Consider the following 14,992-nt stretch of genomic DNA (forward strand, 5'->3'; position numbering starts at 1 on the left):
AGCCTTCCACAAGCTTCCCACAATAAGTTGGGTGAATTTTGGCCTGTTCCTCCTGACAGAGCTGGTGTAACTGAGTCAGGTTTGTAGGCCTCCTTGCTCGCACACACTTTTCAGTTCTGCCCACACATTATCTATAGGATTGAGGTCAGGGCTTTGTGATGGCCACTCCAATACCTTGACTATGTTGTCCTTAAGCCATTTTGCCACAACTTTGGAAGTATGCTTGGGGTCATTGTCCATTTGGAAGAACCATTTGCGACCAAGCTTTAACTTCCTGACTGATGTCTTGAGATGTTGCTTCAATATATCCATGTAATTTTCCTTCCTCATGATGCCATCTATTTTGTGAAGTGCACCAGTCCCTCCTGCAGCAAGGCACCCCCACTGCATGATGCTGCCACCCCCGTGCTTCACGGTTGGGATGGTATTCTTCGGCCTCCAAGCTCCCTCTTTTTCCTCCAAACATAACGATGGTCATTATGGCCAAACAGTTCTATTTTTGTTTAATCAGACCAGAGGACATTTCTCCAAAAAGTACGATCTTTGTCCCCATGTGCAGTTGCAAACCGTAGTCTGGCGTTTTTATGGCGGTTTTGGAGCAGTTGCTTCTTCCTTGCTGAGTTTTAATGACTCCAACCTAAGTGTATGTAAACTTCCGACTTCAACTGTATATTAGCCCCACCTGATAGAACCCAGGTCTTATTTCTCTATCAGCACTAGCCTAGTTAAAGTCATAACAAAGCTGCCTGAAGAACGAGGGGTCACACAAACTAGCCATTATCACTCCAATAAGTCAGGACGGTGTCTCTTGCTGTGAGTCTTGGACATTTAACATGATTTGAACTCCAAGGACCTGCATATCAAACCCATTCAGAACAGTGGGTGTGATATTTAAACCCTGGTGTGAAGTCCCACCCCCTCATAAATCACAAGATTAGGCAACTAAGCATTTTTAGAGTTGAACTGTCCAGACCCACATCACCAGCCCCTCCCCACCAATACACATAGACACACAACCCCCCCTCCTGACTAGCCCATCACACAACTTCAAGCATTCTCACTGGTTAAGGAATTTGGACAATGGGGGTATAGGCGTCATGCCCAGACGTCACCCTGGCCTCGCATGTCCGGACGCATCTCTGACCTGACAACCCCAGAGGCTCTAGCACTAGCCCTTGACCAGCACCCACACATAAACACAAACACTGATAGACACACACGCAGAGAGACAGACAGATGCAAACTGGGGTGAAAACGTGTGGGTAAATAAAACATTCATGTTTTGTTTTATGTTGTATTATGTTTTAATCACCAAACAATTCTCAGGTTAGAATTAAATTAACCCTGCTCGTTTTAAATTCACAGCTCTGGTTATTAATAAATTGTCCAGACCCACATCAGTAGCCCTCCCCACCAATACAGGGGCTGCATGTAGCCCTGCGGTTAAGAGCATTGGGCCAGTAACTGAAAGGTCACTGGTTCGATCCCCGAGCCAATGTGCCCTTGAGCAAGGCATTCAACCCTAATTGCTCCAGTAACTCGCTCTGGATAAGAGCTTCTGCAAACATATGCACTATTTTTTTATTTTTTATTTCACCTTTATTTAACCAGGTAAGCCAGTTGAGAACAAGTTCTCATTTACAACTGCGACCTGGCCAAGATAAAGCAAAGCAGTGCGATAAAAACAACAACACAGAGTTACATATGGGGTAAAAAAACATAAAGTCAAAAAAATACAACAGAAAATATATATACAGTGTGTGAAAATGTAGCAAGTTATGGAGGTAAGGCAATAAATAGGCTATAGTGCAAAATAATTACAATTAGTATTAACACTGGAATGCTAGATGTGCAAGAGATTATGTGCAAATAGAGATACTGGGGTGCAAAAGAGCAAAATAAATAACAATATAGGGATGAGGTAGTTGGGTGGGCTAATTTCAGATGGGCTGTGTACAGGTGCAGTGATCGGTAAGGTGCTCTGACAACTGATGCTTAAAGTTAGTGAGGGAGATAAGAGTCTCTAGCTTCAGAGATTTTTGCAATTCATTGGCAGCAGAGAACTGGAAGGAATTGCGGCCAAAGGAGGTGTTGGCTTTGGGGATGACCAGTGAGATATACCTGCTGGAGCGCAGACTACGGGTGGGTGCTGCTATGGTGACCAATGAGCTAAGATAAGGCGGGGATTTGCCTAGCAGTGATTTATAGATGGCCTGGAGCCAGTGGGTTTGACGACGAACATGTAGTGAGGACCAGCCAACAAGAGCGTACAGGTCACAGTGGTGGGTAGTGTATGGGGCTTTGGAGACAAGACGGATGGCACTGTGATAGACTACATCCAATTTGCTGAGTAGAGTGTTGGAGGCTATTTTGTAAATGACATCGCCGAAATCAAGGATCGGTAGGATAGTCAGTTTTACGAGGGCATGTTTGGCAGCATGAGTGAAGGAGGCTTTGTTGCGAAATAGGAAGCCGATTCTAGATTTAACTTTGGATTGGAGATTCTTAATGTGAGTCTGGAAGGAGAGTTTACAGTCTAACCAGACACCTAGGTATTTGTAGTTGTCCACATACTCTAGGTCAGACCCGTCGAGAGTGGTGATTCTAGTCAGGTGGGCGGGTGCCAGCAGCGTTCGATTGAAGAGCATGCATTTAGTTTTACTAGTGTTTAAGAGCAGTTGGAGGCTACTGAAGGAGTGTTGTATGGCATTGAAGCTCGTTTGGAGGTTTGTTAACACAGTGTCGATTGAAGGGCCAGATGTATACAAAATGGTGTCGTCTGCGTAGAGGTGGATCTGAGAGTCACCAGCAGCAAGAGCGACATTATTGGATTTTTTATACACACACATGGATTTTGTGTTGTAGATATGTGGTAGTAGAGTAGTGGCCTGAGGGCACACACTTAATGTGTTGTGAATGTTTTTTAAATTATATAACTGCCCTAATTTTGCTGGACCCCAGGAAGAGTAGCTGCTGCCTTGGCAGGATACAAATACAAATACAAATAATGATCATATAAAGCATGGCACTCTTGTGAATACACAACATGTGCTAACAGAACCCTAGTGACTCTTACCTTGGGGCTCTCCATGAGGGTCTCTATTCTGGGATGCAAGCCGCCAATGCCTGCATCCACCAAGGGGCAGCTGAGTGGTCTACCATTGACATCAGATGGGGCAGAGTGGGCCAGCTTGGGGGAGCGGTCAGCCCCTGTCCCCGTTTTGTGGGGGTCTACCTGGGGGCTCTCTTTGGGGCACCAGGCCTCAGGGGGTAGCACGGGGTCACAGGGCACGCCGTTGGTGGAGGAGGGGACCAAGGAGACACGTCCATCTGGTGGGATGGGTGGCGGGCGCTCGGGAGGTGGTGGGGCCGGAGGGTCCCTCTTGGGGGGCGGGGGAGCGGGCAAAGGCTTGTCTTGCTTTCTGGCCATCCCTGGAGAGGACTGGGGAAGGAGGGCATGTGTTCATTTTACACTACACAGAAATAAACAATGTTAAAGCAGGCTGACATATCAATCAAATGTATTTTATGAAGGAAGCATGTTGTTTTACTTCACACACACCACACACATGCCTGCACGCACACACACACATCCTTTGTTTGTTTGCTGTTGTATTTGTGCTGTTGCTAGTGTCTTCTGTCTGTGTTATTTTTGTCTCACATTTTTTATTTTATTTTATCCCAGCCTGTCCCCACAGGAGGCCTTTTGCCTCTTGACAGGTTTTATTGTAAATGTGTTCTTAATTGACTTGCCTGGATAAATAAAGGTTAAGTAAACATTTTAAATAAAGCCCTTTTTATATCAGCAGTAATAATAAAGTGCTAACCTCAAAAGGTCTGGATTGAGACGCAGCCCATGCAAAAAAAACCAGATATCTCTAGTTTTAAAAGACGGATTTTGATGGGGATTTTTTTATTATGCTAATTCAATTTCTGCCCGGGCGCAAACATCGATTCTAGGGGTTACCCAGCCTGAAACCCCAAAGAGCAAGCAATGCAGAGGCAGAAGCTCAGTGGCAAGGAAAAACTCCCTAGAAGGCAGGAACCTAGGAAGAAACCTAGAGATGGCTCCGAGAGATGGCATCAACCAGCCATCTGAACTTCCCTAGCAGCACCAAAACATCCAAGTTGCAAAAAAACTTAACGGAGATCTACCTAACTCAGTGGAGACCGAAGGGATCTCCAGAATTAGCCATCCCTATGGTCTGGTGACTCGTATGTCTGTCATTTAACAATGAAGTAATGTATGGCGGAAGCTTTTTTGTATTTATTAAGGATCCCCTGTAGTGATAAAGTCAATCTCTCCTCCACTTTGAGCAATGAGAGATTTACATGCATATTATTAATATTAGCGCTCTGTGTACATTTAAGGGCCAGCCGTGCTGCCCTGTTCTGAGCCAGTTGTAATTTTCCTAAGTCCCTGTGTGGCACCTGACCACATGACTGAACAGTAGTCTAGGTGCGACAAAACTAGAGCCTGTAGGACCTGCCTTGTTGATAGTGCTGTTAAAAAGGCAGAGCAGCGCTATATTATGGACATACTTCTCCCCATCTTAGCTACTGTTGTATCAACATATTTTGACCATGACAGTTTACAATCCAGGGTTACTCCAATCAGTTTAGTCACATTAACTTGCTCAATTTCCACATGATTTATTACATGATTTAGTTGAGGTTTAGGGTTTAGTGAATGATTTGTCCCAAATACAATGCTTTTAGTTTGAGAAATATTTAGTACTAACTTATTCCTTGCCACCCATTCTGAAACTAACTGCAGCTCTTTGTTAAGTGTTGCAGTGATTTCACTCGCTGTAGTAGCTGACGTGTATAGTGTTGAGTCATCCACATACATAGACACACTGGCTTTACTCAAGGCCAGTGGCATGTCATTAGTAAAGATTGAAAAAAGTAAGGGGCCTAGCTGCCCTGGTGAATTCCTGATTCTACCTGCATTGATCTATGAGATTTAAGAGAGGGCCAGCATAATTTCTGATACAGAATGCAGTGATGTGTAATGAACCTATCGCATGTAATAAAGCGTGATAAACTTTTCCTATAAAGGAAGCCCACTTCTTAACCAACTCATCAATACGTTTTTTGAAAGATAGCTTTTCGTCAATCCAGATCCCCAGATATTTATAAGCAGGGACACGATCAATCCAATAAGCATAAATCATTAGATAAATGTTTAAGCTTTTTGAAAAATAACATACACTTAGTTTACCTGCATCACTTAACCCTTTACACTCGTGGGAATTGGCCTATCTGGATAGGACTAAATTGAAATGTTTCTTACAGAAGAAATATGAAACGCATACACATAACCGTGATAGCAATTGAAAGGAACAATTTGGAGATAATGGGAAAATGATTAGACCAAAAGGTGAGTACACAACAGTTCACCTGACACAAGACTGAATCCAAACATTACACTGTTGATTTTATGTCATTTGACATTTACTGTACTTTTCTCTGCATTTGTTGATAACGAAATCTGAAAATACTCTGGATACATTCAGTAACATGATAAGACTATTCCTGGAAAATGTGGGGTAGGTGCAACATAAGACAAAAACATTACAAGGGTTTGAGTAAGAGAACGAACTACTTTTTTCAATCTACTTTTTTGAGCGCTTCTAACTGTGCCATTGAGAAAATAGAGCAAGCACACTTGTAGTTGTTTTGTTTGGAACACAACCCTGCATCCCCGCCATCACACAATTACTGTTTTTGTTTACTTAATCCAAAAACAGTCCGTTATAAATCGCAATTTGGGTCAGGTAATGGTTGCATAATTGCAAAGCTTGTTCTATTGCCAACATCACTGGCTATGATATTACAGTCACAAGTCAATTCAGAAAAACAGATCGTAATTTTTGCGTGCACAGAAAGGAGTCATGAGTACATTCAGGTGAATTTTCTTCACAATAAACAAACATAGGCTCATTCTGTTCAGAACAACCCAGGGTATGATGCCATGCTCTACCCCTGTAGCTCAGTTGGTGGAGCATGGCGCTTGTAACGCCAGGGTTGTGGGTTCGTTTCCCACGGGGGTCCAGTATGAAAATGTATGTACTCACTAACTGTAAGTCGCTCTGGATAAGAGTGTCTGCTAAATGACAAAAAATGTCAAATGTAAAAATGTAATCTTGTAACTGTACATCAAACATAGTGATAATAAACCTTAACACTGTATATGACATGAGTTTTATGATTTGGAAATGTGAAGTGCACATTTGGACTCACGGGTGTTTGGCTTGCTTGTATGTATTACATCAAAGAAGTATTTATTATAATCCTCAACGTCTCATCTTTCAAAATACATAATGTAATCTTAATTTACAGCATTTCCATCATTCAGACAACAAACATTTTTCAAAATGTCCCCAATTACCGGGAGGGGTGGGAGCAACTTCTTGTTGCGCTCTGTGCTCAAGCTCAGAACGGCTGTCAGTCAAAACCCATACAGCGCTGTGAAGCGGAGAACCTGAGCTCTGACGTCATGCATAGCATGTGTCTGTACAGCCACTGCGTTCCAATTTAGGCGCTTAGTAGTGCCCAAATCTGCAATTTTCAATGCGTATACAGGTACGAGTGTAAAGGGTTAATGCAGGTAAAACTAAAACTAAGTACATGTTATTTTTCGAAAAGCTTAAAAATGTATCTGATGATTTATGCATATGTACATTGGATGCTGAAACCTTACCAATTTCAGTGCAACAAAGGCTTTCTGCAAAGTAAAAAAGGCAGATTGTAGTTCTGAAATAGCCTTGTCAACAGAAGAGGCAACAGAATACACAACAGTATTGTCCGCATACAAATAGAGGTTACCATTTCAGTAACACTTTTCTTGACACCAAGGGTCATAACACATGTTTATTTTCAATGTACAATCTGTAGAAACAATGAGAATGGAAAGGTTCAGAACTTTTGTAAAACATCACAGTACAGTTGAAAAATATATGGCAAATATAAATCCTATATGGATGGTGTTAAGAGATAGATGGGTGGTGTTGAATGGAGTTGAAGGATGGGACTAATAACAACTAACAACAACTAATAACAAGATAACTAATAATGTAAGCATACTGTGTCCATAATAAGTATATAGGCTGTAGGTTGGGAGCTTTTGTGAAAGAACACAGTTAGAAAGATATGGCATATAGAAGCAAACCGGAAGGAAATCATGAAAATGATCGGAAAGGTTGAGAGTAGAAGAAGTTCAGGAGAAAAAACTAACAAAATATAATTATTGTAAAATTGACTGTGTCCATAAAATGTAGATAGTAAGTATAAGCTGGAAGTAGAGGCCTAAGCATTGTTGTTCACTAGTTTACTCCAATTAGGGAAAGGGTGGTGGGGTTGGAAAGTAATAAAGGGGAATATATATATATTTTTTAAGGATATGTACAGTGGGGAAAAAAAGTATTTAGTCAGCCACCAATTGTGCAAGTTCTACCACTTAAAAAGATGAGAGAGGCCTGTAATTTTCATCATAGGTACACGTCAACTATGACAGACAAAATGAGAAGAAAAAAATCCAGAAAATCACATTGTAGGATTTTTAATGAATTTATTTGCAAATTATGGTGGAAAATAAGTATTTGGTCAATAACAAAAGTTTCTCAATACTTTGTTATATACCCTTTGTTGGCAATGACACAGGTCAAACGTTTTCTGTAAGTCTTCACAAGGTTTTCACACACTGTTGCTGGTATTTTGGCCCATTCCTCCATGCAGATCTCCTCTAGAGCAGTGATGTTTTGGGGCTGTCGCTGGGCAACACAGACTTTCAACTCCCCTCCAAAGATTTTCTATGGGGTTAAGATCTGGAGACTGGCTAGGCCACTCCAGGACCTTGAAATGCTTCTTACGAAGCCACTCCTTCGTTGCCCGGGCGGTGTGTTTGGGATCATTGTCATGCTGAAAGACCCAGCCACGTTTCACCTTCAATGCCCTTGCTGATGGAAGGAGGTTTTCACTCAAAATCTCACGATACATGGCCCCATTCATTCTTTCCTTTACACGGATCAGTCGTCCTGGTCCCTTTGCAGAAAAACAGCCCCAAAGCATGATGTTTCCACCCCCATGCTTCACAGTAGGTATGGTGTTCTTTGGATGCAACTCAGCATTCTTTGTCCTCCAAACACGACGAGTTGAGTTTTTACCAAAAAGTTATATTTTGGTTTCATCTGACCATATGACATTCTCCCAATCCTCTTCTGGATCATCCAAATGCACTCTAGCAAACTTCAGACGGGCCTGGACATGTACTGGCTTAAGCAGGGGGACACGTCTGGCACTGCAGGATTTGAGTCCCTGGCGGCGTAGTGTGTTACTGATGGTAGGCTTTGTTACTTTGGTCCCAGCTCTCTGCAGGTCATTCACTAGCTCCCCGTGTGGTTCTGGGATTTTTGCTCACCGTTCTTGTGATCATTTTGACCCCACGGGGTGAGATCTTGCGTGGAGCCCCAGATCGAGGGAGATTATCAGTGGTCTTGTATGTCTTCCATTTCCTAATAATTGCTCCCACAGTTGATTTCTTCAAACCAAGCTGCTTACCTATTGCAGATTCAGTCTTCCCAGCCTGGTGCAGGTCTACAATTTTGTTTCTGGTGTCCTTTGACAGCTCTTTGGTCTTGGCCATAGTGGAGTTTGGAGTGTGACTGTTTGAGGTTGTGGACAGGTGTCTTTTATACTGATAACAAGTTCAAACAGGTGCCATTAATATAGGTAACGAGTGGAGGACAGAGGAGCCTCTTAAAGAAGAAGTTACAGGTCTGTGAGAGCCAGAAATCTTGCTTGTTTGTAGGTGACCAAATACTTATTTTCCACCATAATTTGCAAATAAATTCATTAAAAATCCTACAATGTGATTTTCTGGAAAAATAAATCTAAATTTGTCTGTCATAGTTGACGTGTACCTATGATGAAAATTACAGGCCTCTCTCATATTTTTAAGTGGGAGAACTTGCACAATTGATGGCTGACTAAATGCTTTTTTTCCCCACTGTATGTAAGTGTATGTATGTATGTATGTATGTATGTATGTATGTATGGGTATGTGTGTATGTATGTGGGTATATATGTGTATGTATATATTTATATATATATATATATATATATATATATATATATATATATATTTATATATATATATATATATATATATATATATACAGTGGGGAAAAAAAAGTATTTAGTCGGCCACCAATTGTGCAAGTTCTCCCACTTAAAAAGATGAGAGAGGCCTGTAATTTTCATCATAGGTACACGTCAACTATGACAGACAAATTGAGAAAAAAATCCAGAAAATCCCATTGTAGGATTTTTAATGAATTTATTTGCAAATTATGGTGGAAAATAAGTATTTGGTCACCTACAAACAAGCAAGATTTCTGGCTCTCACAGACCTGTAACTTCTTCTTTAAGAGGCTCCTCTGTCCTCCACTCGTTACCTGTATTAATGGCACCTGTTTGAACTTGTTATCAGTATAAAAGACACCTGTCCACAACCTCAAACAGTCACACTCAAACTCCACAATGGCCAAGACCAAAGAGTTGTCAAAGGACACCAAAAAACTAAATTGTAGACCTGCACCAGGCTGGGAAGACTGAATCTGCAATAGGTAAGCAGCTTGGTTTGAAGAAATCAACTGTGGGAGCAATTATTAGGAAATGGAAGACATACAAGACCACTGATAATCTCCCTCGATCTGGGGCTCCACGCAAGATCTCACCCCGTGGGGTCAAAATGATCACAAGAACGGTGAGCAAAATCCCAGAACCACACGGGGGACCTAGTGAATGACCTGCAGAGAGCTGGGACCAAAGTAACAAAGCCTACCATCAGTAACACACTACGCCGCCAGGGACTCAAATCCTGCAGTGCGAGACGTGTCCCCTGCTTAAGCCAGTACATGTCCAGGCCCGTCTGAAGTGCATTTGGATGATCCAGAAGAGGATTGGGAGAATGTCATACGGTCAGATGAAACCAAAATATAACTTTTTGGTAAAAACTCAACTCGTCATGTTTGGAGGACAAAGAATGCTGAGTTGCATCCAAAGAACACCATACCTACTGTGAAGCATGGGGTTGGAAACATCATGCTTTGGGGCTGTTTTTCTGCAAAGGGACCAGGACGACTAATCCGTGTAAAGGAAAGAATGAATGGGGCCATGTATCGTGAGATTTTGAGTGAAATCCTCCTTCCATCAGCAAGGGCATTGAAGATGAAACGTGGCTGGGTCTTTCAGCATGACAATGATCCCAAACACACCGCCCGGGCAACGAAGGAGTGGCTTCGTAAGAAGCATTTCAAGGTCCTGGAGTGGCCTAGCCAGTCTCCAGATCTCAACCCCATGGAAAATCTTTGGAGGGAGTTGAAAGTCTGTGTTGCCCAGCGACAGCCCCAAAACATCACTGCTCTAGAGGAGATCTGCATGGAGGAATGGGCCAAAATACCAGCAACAGTGTGTGAAAACCTTGTGAAGACTTACAGAAAACGTTTGACCTGTGTCATTGCCAACAAAGGGTATATAACAAAGTATTGAGAAACTTTTGTTATTGACCAAATACTTATTTTCCACCATCATATGCCAATAAATTCATAAAAAATCCTACAATGTGATTTTCTGGATTTTTTTTCCTCATTTTGTCTGTCATAGTTGACGTGTACCTATGATGAAAATTACAGGCCTCTCTCATCTTTTTAAGTGGGAGAACTTGCACAATTGGTGGCCGACTAAATACTTTTTTTCCCCACTGTATATATATATATATATATATATATATATATATATATATATATATATATATATATATATATATACATGGGGGATTGGAAGTGATGCAGACTATTACATTGATGGAAGTTACAATCTATCTGTAATATTAAGCTGATCTACCCCCTAAAAAAAAACATCATACCATGTCATAATATGTCATTACAGCTGACAATGTGTCATAACCTGTTATAATATGGTCATAACACTGTCATGACCCATTTATTTACACCTGTTGTGACATATATTGCGTTATTTTATGGCTGGTTATGACACCTACATAAGAGTGTCAAAACTCGCATTGACCCAAATGGTCCCACTTTAAATTACGTTCAGCTTATAAAGGCTTCATAAAGCCTTCATAAGCATTACATAAATGTGTTACAAAACATAAATTACCATATGTCATTGTCATGATTTTCCCTCATGGGCTGAGGATCAAAGATGCCGGCTAGGCAAAGGTTTGAACACCCAGGAAAGTCCAGTTTTAAGACCGGTCGTAAATTCCTTGCAGAAACTTTCTTTTCCGTGCCATGCAGTATTGGGAGAGGGAATTTCCCTGTGAGACAAAGGAAGTCTTCCCGCCAAGACTCCAACATCCAAAAGTGGGATAATGAAACAATATTCCTAATTAAAAGAATGTGGGAAATGGTCGGTGGGGACTTAAAGAACAATCATGTCACCTTCATAGGATGCCACCTTTCCAATATGTCAGTTCGTCAAATTTCTGCCCTGCTAGAGCTGCCCCGGTCAACTGTAAGTGCTGTTATTGTGAAGTGGAAATGTCTAGGAGCAACAACGGCTCGTCTGTCCTCGGTTGCAACACTCACTACTGAGTTCCAAACTGCCCCTGGAAGCAACGTCAGCACAATAACTGTTCGTGGTGAGCTTCATGAAATGGGTTTTCATGGCCGAGCAGCCGCAGACAAGCCTAAGATCCCCATGCACAATGTCAAGTGTCGGCTAGAGTGGTGAAAAGCTCGCTGCCATTGGACTCTGGAGCAGTGGAAATGCGTTCTCTGGAGTGATGAATCACGCTTCACCATCTGGCAGTCCGACGGACAATTCTGAGTTTGGTGGATGCCAGGAGAACGCTACCTGCCCGAATGCATAGTGCCAACTGTAAAGTTTGGTGGAGGACGAATAATGGTCTGGGGATTTTTCATGGTTCAGGCTAGGTCCCAGAGTTCCAGTGAAGGGAAATCTTAATGCTACAGCATACAATGTAATTCTCGACGATTCTGTGCTTCCAACCTTGTGGCAACAGTTTGGCAAGGTATCTCAAGGTTCGATTTTGGGTCCAGTACTGTTCAGTTTATATATATTTCCCCTTGGCAGGTGTTATCAGAGAGCATTACATTGATTTTCACTGCTACACCACTTTACATTTCTGTGTCACCAGAGGATTTTAGCTCCACAGATAAATTATTAGACTTTATTAGTGATTTAAATACTTGGATGGCTCACAACTTCCTCCAGCTAAATCAAGACAAGACCGAGGTACTTATTATTGGAGCCAAAGCAGAGAGAGAATGTGGCAGCACATTTTAATAAAGATTAAACGGGAAATAAAGATAAAACACCAGGTAAAAAACCTAGATGTCATTTTAGATTCTGAAATCAATTTAGAATCACACATCAGGAATGTGACCAAAATAGCTTTTTACCACCTGAGGAACATTGCCAAGAGACTCATCCATGCTTTTATTACAAGAAGGCTTGACTACTGTAATGCTCTCCTGTCTGGTAAACATACAGAATGCTGCAGCACGGGTACTGACCAAGACCACCAGAGAACCTGAGGGATCCCAAAACTGTGGACATATTTAAAAGAGATTTTAAAACAATCATTTTTTAGCCTTTCAGTTTTATTGTTATTCTTTTGTTTTTTGTGTAGTAAATATTTCTGTTTTTATTTTTATTTATGTGTTTTCCTGTGAAGGGCATTGCATTGCATTCATGTCTGAAATGTGCTATATAAATAAACCTTGAACTGAAAAAGTATAAAAACTGAAGCACTGTATCGCCAGTCAAAACTTTCTGCTTCCTACTTCCTGGTCGAATTCTGTTGATAGAGTGAGCTCGAAGGTGAGCCAAAAGACTTTGGGTCAGCACAATAGTATGAAAAGGGTTTCGGTGTGGAGTGCAAACATGCAGTTTCAGATTTTCACAGTATCCTGCAATCACACCTGCAACACTGTAATAATAATAATATGTCATTTAGCAGACGCTTTTATCCAAAACTTTTATCCAAAGCGACTTACAGTCATGTGTGTATACATGACTGCACATGTGACTATTAAACAATCTGAATCTGAATCAATACCTCTTTGGTATGCTGAACGAGAAACAATAGGTCACACCAAACCAGTTTGAAAGGGGGTTTAGGCTGTACACCCCATAGACATATGGTACACCCTGACCCACCTTTGGGGAGCTGGAGGGGCTGGCGGAGGGGGATCGGATGACGCCCTTCTGGATGAGGTCCAGGCGAGGGGGGACGGGGGGCAGGCTGAGGTGCTGGATGCTCAGGGTCTCAGCGTGGGCTTTCCTCCTCTGGGCCACCGGGGAGGAGTTTGGTGACATCACAGGGGAGTTCTGCTGTTCGGCACACTGCTGATATGGAAAGAACAAAACAACAAGTTCAAGTTTTTAATAATACCCATGTGGCAGTCATAGACACTGAAATACAGTGGGGGAAAAAAGCATTTAGTCAGCCACCAATTGTGCAAGTTCTCCCACTTAAAAAGATGAAAGAGGCCTGTAATTTTCATCATAGGTACACGTCAACTATGACAGACAAATTGAGAAAACAATGTCCAGAAAATCACATTGTAGGATTTTTTATGAATTTATTTGCAAATGATGGTGGAAAATAAGTATTTGGTCACCTACAAACAAACAAGATTTCTGGCTCTCACAGACCTGTAACTTCTTCTTTAAGAGGCTCCTCTGTCCTCCACTCGTTACCTGTATTAATGGCACCTGTTTGAACTTGTTATCAGTATAAAAGACACCTGTCCACAACCTCAAACAGTCACACTCCAAACTCCATTATGGCCAAGACCAAAGAGCTGTCAAAGGACACCAGAAACAAAATTGTAGACCTGCACCAGGCTGTGAAGACTGAATCTGCAATAGGTAAGCAGCTTGGTTTGAAGAAATCAACTGTGGGAGCAATTATTAGGAAATGGAAGACATACAAGACCACTGATAATCTCCCTCGATCTGGGGCTCCACGCAAGATCTCACCCCGTGGGATCAAAATGATCACAAGAACGGTGAGCAAAAATCCCAGAACCACACGGGAGGACCTAGTGAATGACCTGCAGAGAGCTGTGACCAAAGTAACAAAGCCTACCATCAGTAACACACTACGCCGCCAGGGACTCAAATCCTGCAGTGCCAGACGTGTCCCCCTGCTTAAGCCAGTACATGTCCAGGCCCGTCTGAAGTTTGCTAGAGTGCATTTGGATGATCCAGAAGAGGATTGGGAGAATGTCATATGGTCAGATGAAACCAAAATATAACTTTTTGGTAAAAACTCAACTCGTCGTGTTTGGAGGACAAAGAATGCTGAGTTGCATCCAAAGAACACCATACCTACTGTGAAGCATGGGGGTGGAAACATCATGCTTTGGGGCTGTTTTTCTGCAAAGGGACCAGGACAACTGATCTGTGTAAAGGAAAGAATGAATGGGGCCATGTATCGTGAGATTTTGAGTGAAAACCTCCTTCCATCAGCAAGGGCATTGAAGGTGAAACGTGGCTGGGTCTTTCAGCATGACAATGATCCCAAACACACCGCCCGGGCAACGAAGGAGTGGCTTCGTAAGAAGCATTTCAAGTTCCTGGAGTGGCCTAGCCAGTCTCCAGATCTCAACCCCATAGAAAATCTTTGGAGGGAGTTGAAAGTCCGTGTTGCCCAGCGACAGCCCCAAAACATCACTTCTCTAGAGGAGATCTGCATGGAGGAATGGGCCAAAATACCAGCAACAGTGTGTGAAAACCTTGTGAAGACTTACAGAAAACGTTTGACCTGTGTCATTGCCAACAAAGGGTATATAACAAAGTATTGAGAAACTTTTGTTATTGACCAAATACTTATTTTCCACCATAATTTGCAAATAAAGTCATAAAAAATCCTACAATGTGATTTTCTGGATATTTTTTTCTCATTTTGTCTGTCATAGTTGACGTGTACCTA

General features: G+C 42.0%; 1 protein-coding gene across 1 annotated transcript in view; it reads right to left on the bottom strand.

The window, feature by feature from the left end:
• The window catches only part of cblb (Cbl proto-oncogene B, E3 ubiquitin protein ligase), a 204,719-nt gene that overhangs the window by 27,232 nt on the left and 162,495 nt on the right, over positions 1-14,992 (bottom strand). The window contains exons 11-12 of the mRNA XM_041894588.2: positions 13,213-13,401; positions 3,077-3,442 (exon numbers count right to left, since the gene is read on the bottom strand). Coding sequence (XP_041750522.2) covers positions 3,077-3,442; positions 13,213-13,401 — 555 coding nt within the window. The remainder of the gene's footprint in view (positions 1-3,076; positions 3,443-13,212; positions 13,402-14,992) is intronic.

This window comes from Coregonus clupeaformis, chromosome 13, assembly GCF_020615455.1.
Source record: "Coregonus clupeaformis isolate EN_2021a chromosome 13, ASM2061545v1, whole genome shotgun sequence".
Taxonomy (NCBI): Eukaryota; Metazoa; Chordata; class Actinopteri; order Salmoniformes; family Salmonidae; genus Coregonus; species Coregonus clupeaformis.